Here is a 9536-nt window from a genome sequence, read left to right on the forward strand (position 1 = left end):
CTTATTTCTCCCTATTCTATAAGCACTAAAGGATCTCTCTAGGAAATAGCTCTCTGGAATTATCAAGTCTTTTGTTGAGCCCAAAAGAGGGTGTTTTAATATTTATACTCGCAAGTGCATGAATCGTTTCAGAATATAATGTTCATGTAAGTACGAGGTCGAACCCATGGGAGTTGACTAACATCAAAAGAAACTATTTCAAACAAAGCAAGAAGATTCTAACCTAGTTCCAAATATTTGATCAGATTTTGGTTTAGAAAAATAAAAGACAAGTAATAAAAAGATTAATGATTAAATAGAAAAATAGTTTTCAAATGAGATATGTAAAATAAGATTATTAAGATATTAGAATCCACAAAATGCAAGTTCAATAATATTTATAAGTATATTGATTCCCAAGTTTAGATATAGTTGAAATAAATCACACTATATTTTTTTCAAAATACATTTTCTATTCAAGCACAAGTTACTTTAAAAAATGTAGGATTTTTCTTCACTTATATAAGATATAATTTCTAAGCATTAGTTGTGTTACAACCTAATGAAACTACAAAAAGTCAAAGAGATTATGTTTAGGCAAAGATATGATACTTATGCTCTAAGAATTAGATGTGAACAATTTAATGAAAAACATTTAATCAAAAAATATCATATTTTTGCATAATGAAGAAGTAAGTGTAATATGCTTTAACAATCAATAATAGATGAAAAATGCATATCTTTGATAGAAAAATCCATAAACAATGTTGCACAAATGGGAAATCAACATACAAAAAAATTACTATCTAGTTACATTTTGCTTCATCATCATCTTAATAATCTTGAAAAAGATTAGAAGCTCATAACTAGATTGAAATAAAAATTACAAAATAACATACTTGACATGCTCTTCAAAAGATGAAAATGGTAGAGAGAAAATAGTGAAAAGAAGAGAGAAGAATATGAAGTGTAGAAGATGTTGAAAAGATGAAGAAGAGCTCCCCAAATGGTCTTACAAGACTCTATTTATAGGCAAAATATGGAGATTAAATTAATCAAATTAAAATTAATAAATTGATTAATTTAATTGTGTTGGGAAGTGGTAGGATAAATAGAGTAAGTGTAAGGGTATTGGAAAGATGAAATGTTTGGTTGGATGGAAGATTAGTGAAAAACTAGGGTGAAAAAATGAATTAGGAATGTTTATTTAGGTAAGAAAAATAGGGAAGAGTGAATTGATATTTGAGTGAAAAGAAAAAAATATTGGGAATAAAAACATGATTTTTGGGTCTTTTTGTGGCTGTGTTGGCAGCTTGTGGCATATGGGGCGTTGTTGGTGCTGGCCGAATGGTTGATTGAATACTAAGGCCCGTGGGGCTGTGGTGGGCTTGGAAGGTGAGAATGGGCCTGGGCAAATTGGGCTTGCTTTGCTGAGGAGCCAGGCAGCTGGAAGAAGGAGATTGCATCAAGTGATGCTCGGCTGGGAGAGCTTCAGCTGGAGGCAACGTGGGAGACAGGTGGCGCAGGAAGGCTGTTGAAGCCAGAGGTGTATGGCTGCTGAGGAAGGAGCTGCTTTAGGAGATGGGCCACGGGCTGGCTAGTGCAAGTGTTGGGCTTTCTTATGGCTTTTTAAAAATGCCATTCTTTTTTTCCTTTCTTTCCTTAAAAATACCACAATTCCTTTATTTTTCTTTCTTTTCAAGGGCAAAAGTGTCATAAATTTCCCTACAAAATAAATATAAAATAAATCATAATAAAATATTTTCAACTTTAAAATAAATCAATTTAATTCTTTGAAAATATTAATTATAACTTAATTTATATTTAACATTTAATTTCAATAATACAACACATTTTTACCTCAAATTAAACAACAATAATTCAAATAATTAACTACAACATTTTACAACAAAATAACTATAAAAACACACAAAAATATATAAAATCAAAATAAACCTAATAAATTCAAAATTACTTAAAAACTTAATAAGTTAATTAAAAACTCAAGAATTAAGCAACAATTAGCACATAAAAATGTGGTAAAATAACTCTAATTTCTAGAGTTATCACATTTTGGTGTATTTTCCAGCCAAGTACTTTGTGGATAGAAAATTGTGTGTCTTACAAATGAGCATTAGACTCATATTTATAGAGTTTGAGATACCCTTTGGATTTCAAATTCCACCAACCCCCATGGTTGTTACCAATGTTTAATTGGATTAATATGGAATTAAAATTGAGATTTGGGAGTTATTTGAGTTCTTGGAACCGTTCAACACATTTGGAAAAAACTGAAAAATTGGCCTGAAATGCACCTGTGGCCGCGGCCACTGCTCTCTGTCCCCCAGGCCGCGGGCACCATCATTCAGTGGTTGTGGCCACAGCCCAGTTTCAAAACTTGAAAATGTGTTGTTTTTCCAAACGGTTCCAAACTCTCCCAAATGATTTTGTAACTCCCAAAACACATTATTGGGGTTAAAACGATATCTCCAACAACCATATTTCATTATGGCTTTAGGAAATCCAATCTCAAATATGTAACATATAATATACACATTATTGGTTAATACTTGGGAGTTACAAATTTGTAACTGATTTTGTAACTCCAAAATATGTCACATTTGGGCACACACATGTGTCCAATTTTGTGACTCTCAATAATATGTTACAAGGTGTGACAAATCATATTCGTGTGACAAATCACATTTGTGTGACAAATCACATCTTGTCACATTATTTAATCTAATATTATATTATATGAAATAATATAACAGTATATATATATATTTGGGAGCTTGTAGAGGGGGAGCTCATGGTCATGCATGAGGAGCTCATTGAGAAAAAAAATCACTTTTAGGAGCTCGTGGTCGAGTATGAGAATCACCTTATATTGAGGTTTGTGTATTGGGAACTCATTGAGATGATGCTCACACTTTGAGAGCTTGTGTTTATGCATGAGAAGCTCTTTGAAGAAAAGGTTTGCACTTTCACATGCTTATTGTCACGAATGAGGAGCACCTCACGTTGAAGTTCTCACATTGGGAACTCATTGAGAAAAAAGTTTGCACTTTTGGAAGCTCGTGGTTGTGCATGCATGAGGAGCACCTTAAGTTGAAGTTCACACATTGGGAGCTCATTGAGACAATGCTAACGCTTTGGGAGTCATGATTGTAGAAGAAGAGCTCATGCTTGTGCCCGCATAGGAGGAGATCGTGACAATACATGAGGATCTTGTGCTTATGCAGAAGGAGCACGTGCTCGTGCTCACACATGAAGAGCTTGTGATTGTGTAGTAAGAGCTCGCGCTCGTGTATACGGAGCTTATCAAGAAAAAGTTTTTCATGAATAGGACTAGACCATTACTAGCATTAGTACATTTTAACGATTACATCTATTACTTTGTGTTGTCTGCCAAGATAAGAGAGTTCTCCTCACTAGATTTGGGACTTAAAAGCCTCATACAAAAACCCCGTTAGATGTGTCGTATGTTATTTTCTATTCTTCTAAACTATATTTATGCAAGTTTTTTGTGTTTGAGAATTTTCTTGATCTTTAAAAAGAATTTGCATAACGTCCTCTGTTACTTTATATGAAAAGAAAACCTTTTATTTAATTCACTCAATAAAATACGAGTACAAACCACCTATTTATATAGCTAAATAAAAGATAAAGAGATCCAAATGCAAAAAAAACACATGGCATAACAAATGTAATAACCTAAAACACAGTAACAACTTCTATTTTCTTAATACTCCCCCTCAAGATGGACTGTGGATATCATGCACATCCATCTTGGAGAGCAGAAACTGAAGAGCAAGAGAGAGGGTAAGGGCTTGGCAAAGGCATCTACAAGTTGGTGATTTAAGGTAATAGGAAGAAGATGAATAAAACCTTCCTTTACTTTGTCTAATTCGTTATGCTTGGTTCTCTCATGAAAGGATGGATTGCTAACCATGTGGACAACAGAGTTTTTGTCACAATAGAGAATGTCTGGGGGAGGAGTGATAACTTGGAGGGCTGAAAGTAAATTGGATATCCAAATTACTTCAGCTGTAGTAGCGGCAAGAGCCCGATATTCTGCCTTAGCTGATGAGCGAGGGATTGTTGGCTGCTTTTTAGAGCGACATGAAACCATGGAGTCGCCAATGAAGACACAAAACCCAGTGACAGATATGCTAGTATCTGGAAAACTTGCCAAATCAGAATCAGAAAAGGCATGGATTTGAAGTGAAGACGTGGCTGAGTAGAAAACTCCTTGACCAGGTTTGTGTTTGAGGTATCTAAGAACTTTGTGAGCAGCTTGTAGATGAGATGTCGTTGGTGTGGCCAAGAATTGACTGAGGCAATATACTGCATATGTTATGTTTGGCCGAGAAAGAGTGAGATAGATGTGTTGACCAACAAGGCGTCTATATGTGGAAGGATTTGTTATGATTGGTTAAATACAAATAATAAAGTGTTAAAATACAAGCAAGGTATAAACACTTAGTAGAATTCACATAGTGAAGATGTGAATTGGAGTTTCAAATTGTAGGCACTTATAAAATACAAATTTGGGTCCAAAATGATACATAAAAGTATCTAAGGGATCCCATAAAGTTTGGTGGCATTTGGAGCATTTTTTGGACCTTTGGAAGTGTCCAAAGTCAGAAGGGGTGGCGATACGTTGCCACCCAGGAGGCAACACATCGCCTGAAAGCTAGGGTTTCCGTTGCCTGCTATATTACGTGGATTTACATAAATGCTCAAAATTACGCGTTTTGCAAGTCTAATCCTATTGGTTAGACCTAATGACGGTGCCCACTTTATATATGGGTCAAAAATAGTGATTTGGGAGACTTGATCACTCTCTCCAATCTCTCTCTACCCCCCTCTCTCTAGCTCCAAGAATCTCTAGTTTTCTCCAAGAACTCTCCAAGAAAGTGCTTGACTTAGAGAGTTGAAGGCTTGTTCAATCTCAGTCCTCATTTCCTCAAAGAGAAGGCCTCAAGCATCAATGGTGGCTGTGAAATAGAGTATTAGGACAACGTTCTACAACGTGTATAAACCTTGGTTTGTGTTTTGGTTTGCTTAAGGGTTTGCTCCAAGGATTGTTCAAAGTGGTGGTTTTGCTTAGGGTTTGAAGCTTCATCAAAACTTGACGAACATCATTATTCTACTTGGGTTTGCATGTTCTTTCTTAATCTTTTTTAAGTGTCTACGAATCCAAATTTTGTGTAGATTCTATTTTTTGTGGTGGTGTTATCTCACTCTCCCCCAACAGGATCTAATAAGGGTGAGTTGTCAGTTATGTTGAGCTTGGATCGAGAGTCCATTGGAGTGGAGGCAGACTTGTATCCCAAGAAACCAACATCTTCTAATAATTGAAGAGTGTAGTGCCTTTGAGATAGGAAAAGACCAGAGTTAGAATAAGAAATTTCAAAACCTAAGAAATATATTAAATTTCAAAGACATTTAAGTTTAAAGTTTTGATTAAGAGTGACTTGAAGCTGTTGAATGTGAGCAAGATTTGGGTCAGTGACAATGATGTCATCCACATAACACAAGGAGAGCAATGAAAGAAGCATCAGTGCCTCTAGTGAAGAGGGAGTAATTGGCTTTGGATTGAGTGAAACCATGTTGATTGAGTTGCTGGGACAATTCGCTATATCATTAACGAGACCTTGCTTGAGTTTGCACACCAATTTAGAATCTAGCTCTGATACCATGTTACTTTATATGAAAAGAAAACTTTTTATATAATTCACTCAGTAAAATACAAGTACAGACCAGCTATTTATATAGCTTATTAAAAGATAAAGAGAACCAAATGCAAGAAGACACATGGCATAACAAATGTAACAATCTAAAACATAGTAATAACTTTTATTTTCTTAAGATCCTCCTTCTAATGTCAATTGCTGATGGAGTTTTTTTTCTTTCAATAAAGTGAGATTGAGCTAGATTACTTTAGTACATAATAAAATATAAACACATTGACATATATATTTTTTAACATGGTTCGATCCAAGCTTGACCTAATCCTAGTAGACCATGATTATTTTACTCAGAGATAATTTTCTAGACCAAGAGTATATTAATAAATTCCTGTTCTACAAATGGTGCTATTAGGGTAGCTCCAACCAAACTGCAAAATAACATATATAGTGTTAGAAGGCACAAAAGCAAATCCAACTGCGAATTTTACATCAAATATAATGTTATCTACAGTGTCACATTATATATGATCCTATTAGAATACTCTGTTTTATTTTTGTTGGGCTTGTTGACCATATTAGTTAGGGGTTAACTTCTTTTTCCATTTTTTTTTCGGTTCCTTTTATATATAATTCAATTTCTGGTGTACTTTTCTTTCCAAGAAATAAGATCGATTTTTTTTCTTCTCTCTTTTCTAATATGGTATCAGAGTATAATACCCAAACCTAATCTTCTTCCCTCTTCTTCTTTGCTCTGCCGCCCCTTCTCTCTTTCCATGGCTAGACCACGCACAAGAAGCTCCATCACCCATGGCGAAACCCCCTCCGGTGATCTCCCAGCTGCTGCCACTCGCCCAGAAAACGACCACGTCCATGGCGACACCACCACCAGGACTCTCCCTCATGTGCATCAAGAATCAATGGCCACTGAAACTCCTCACGACAGAGCTCCTCCTGTTCCTGAGCACATCAACACACGGCCTTGTCTCCAAGTTGAAGACACTCCCTACTTCTTGAGCTCGGCAGATCATCCTAACCTCATCCTCACAACTTCTCTCCTCACTGGTCCCAATTATCAATCATGGAAAAGAGGCATTTCTGTTTCCCTAGCAGCCAAAAACAAGACTGCCTTTGTCGATGGATCCCTTCCCCGACCCCTTCCCACTGACCCTTATCTATCACATTGGCTCAGATGTAACAACATGGTGATTTCTTGGATTTTACACTCTGTTTCTCCCAATATAGCTGAAAGCATCATGTTTCGTACCACTGCCGCTGCTATGTGGAAAGACTTGTTTGATCGTTTCAATAGATGCAATGGGCCTAGAGTTTTCCAACTCAGAGAATCGGCTATTGCTCTCAAGCAAGGTAACCAAGATGTTCAAACATACTTCACTAGACTCAAAGTTCTTTGGGATGAATTTGCTGAGTTTCATCCTACTGCCATATGCACTTGTGGAGCAATGGAAAAACTCAATGATTTTTATAATCTTGATCATGTTTTACAGTTCTTGACAGGGTTAAATGAGTCTTACCATCCAGTTCGTGCTCAGATTCTTCTACTTGACCCTATCCCGAACATCTCCAAGGTTTTTTCTATGGTCATTCAAGAAGAGAGCCAGCGGACACTTGGCTCTACCACCATTCATTCCTCTTCCATCATTGCTGCTGCAACGACACCTTCAACTCTATATCACCCTCCTCGTTCCAAGAAGCCCCGCCCCTTTTGCACCCATTGCAACAGACCAGGCCATTTAATTGATAAGTGCTACTTCTTACATGGCTTCCCTCCTGGATATGGTGCTCCTCGAAAGCCTCAGGAAAAACTCAAAGCTGCTGCCAACATTGCTTCCACCACAACCAAAGACTCAGATCCCTCTCTTTTGACAACTCAATGTCAACAATTAATCAACTTGTTCACTCAACATCTGAACAAAGGTGCTACCACTTCAGACTCTACTCCAGCCCCTGTTTCTAACTTTGCTGGTAATTTCTCTCCTTTTAAGTGGATAATTGACAGTGGTGCTACCCACCATATATGCTATAATAAATCTTGCTTTTATTCATTTGATTCCATTCCCTTTCCAAATCATGTTTGTTTGCCTAATGGTGTCCATGTCCCTGTCACTGCCATTGGTACTGTTCGAATAAATCCTCATATCATTTTACATAATGTTCTTTACATCCCTCCATTTCACTTTAATCTATTTTCTGTCTCTTCTTTCACAAAAAATGCCATATTCACATTAAATTTCAACTCTGATAGTTGCATTATTCAGCAGGAGACTTTGAGGATTGGGACAGCTGAAAAGTCTGGCAATCTTTACACTCTTCAACAAGATAGCTCTCTTGCTTTTGATTTTAGTCAACCTATCTTGTGCAATAATATTTTTGATGTAACTCAATGGCACACTCGGTTAGGACACCCTTCGATGGCCATCACCAAAAGCTTAAATAAGTCTTTTGATTTTTCTGTACAAAAGCCTTATGACAAACATTGTAGTATATGTCATTTTTCTAAGCAAAGGAAATTACCTTTTGTTTCTAATAATAAACTTTCAGCACTTCCTTTTGATCTCATTCATTTAGATATATGGGGTCATTTTCACATTATTAGTATAGAAGGATATAAATACTTTCTCACCATTGTTGATGATTGTACTCGATACACATGGATTTACTTACTAAAGGCTAAGTCAGATGTTAGCACTATTATTCCTAATTTTTTCACTTTTATTAACACACAATTTGCTTCCAACATCAAAATGGTAAGATCTGATAATGCTAAAGAATTAAATTTATCTTCTTTTTATGCAACAAAAGGCACACTACAACAACACTCTTGTGTTGACACTCCTCAATAAAACTCAATAGTTGAGAGAAAACACCAACACATACTAAATGTTGCTCGTGCTCTTTCTTTTCAATCTTCTTTACCATTGTCTTATTGGAGTTATATAGTGCAAACATCTGTTTATCTCATTAACAGAACTCCATCTAAGTTGCTGAAATATCAAACTTCTTTTCAGCTCTTACATAAAAAAGATTCTGCCTATGACCATCTACGGACCTTTGGGTGTCTCGCTTATGCCTCCACCTTAGTTGGTCATTGGCACAAATTTTCTCCACGCTCAAAACAATGCGTATTCATTGGTTATCCTGAAGGCATGAAAGCCTATACTTTACTTGACCTTCAGACAAACCAAATTTTTCATTCTCGTGATGTTCAATTCCACGAAAACATATTTCCTTTTCATAGTACTAACCAATCTAACTTGATTGATTCCATGTTTCCCCAGCTACCTTACCATGTTGCAGGTCTAAAAATGATGAAGTTTCCATTCCTACCGCTCCCAATTTACACAAGGAAGATAACACAACTCGGGCTGGCAGACACACCTCTCGCCCTCCTCACTTAGCTGATTATGTTTGCAACAATATTACTTCTTCTACAACTCATTCCATTACAAATTATTTATCTTATAACAAGTTCTCTTCTCATTTCAGAGCTGCCATACTTGCTGCAAACACCATTACTGAACCAACTTCCTACAAAACAACATCCATATCACCAGAATGGCAATCGGCTATGCAGCTGGAACTTCAAGCCTTACAACGCAACAACACTTGGGAAGTTGTATCCCTTCCTCATGGTTCCAACACAGTTGCCAGCAAATGGATATTCAAGGTCAAATACACTCCCACTGGTAAAATAGACCGATACAAAGCTCGCTTAGTAGCCAAGGGGTATACTCAAAAACAAGGAATTGACTACATTGACACTTATGCTCCTGTTGCGAAATTCAACACTTTCAAAATCATCCTAGCTCTAGCAGCTATACATAATTGGAGTCTACACCA

At 36.5% G+C, this 9536-nt stretch overlaps 1 protein-coding gene across 1 annotated transcript; it reads right to left on the bottom strand.

The window, feature by feature from the left end:
* Nucleotides 1-3724: 3724 nt before the first annotated feature.
* On the bottom strand, nt 3725-6580 carry LOC133832012 (uncharacterized mitochondrial protein AtMg00810-like). Its single transcript, XM_062262408.1, has 3 exons — nt 6396-6580; nt 5230-5358; nt 3725-4388 (listed from the first exon to the last, which is right to left on the bottom strand). Exons 1-3 carry the CDS (start codon nt 6578-6580, stop codon nt 3725-3727), a joined length of 978 nt encoding a protein of 325 aa, XP_062118392.1.
* Between the last annotated feature and the right edge of the window lie 2956 nt (nt 6581-9536).

The sequence above is a fragment of the Humulus lupulus genome, chromosome 4 (assembly GCF_963169125.1).
Source record: "Humulus lupulus chromosome 4, drHumLupu1.1, whole genome shotgun sequence".
In the NCBI taxonomy this organism is placed as follows: Eukaryota; Viridiplantae; Streptophyta; class Magnoliopsida; order Rosales; family Cannabaceae; genus Humulus; species Humulus lupulus.

Coding starts and splice junctions, on each gene's coding strand:
- LOC133832012 (XM_062262408.1), bottom strand. CDS start 6,580: ATGAGGGAGAGTCCTGGTGGTGGTGTCGCCATGGACGTGGTCGTTTTC. Junction 5,359..6,395: donor GGGAAGAAGATTAGGTTTGG/GTATTATACTCT, acceptor CCTATCTCAAAG/GCACTACACTCTTCAATTAT. Junction 4,389..5,229: donor TTAGATCCTGTTGGGGGAGA/GTGAGATAACAC, acceptor TTCCACATATAG/ACGCCTTGTTGGTCAACACA.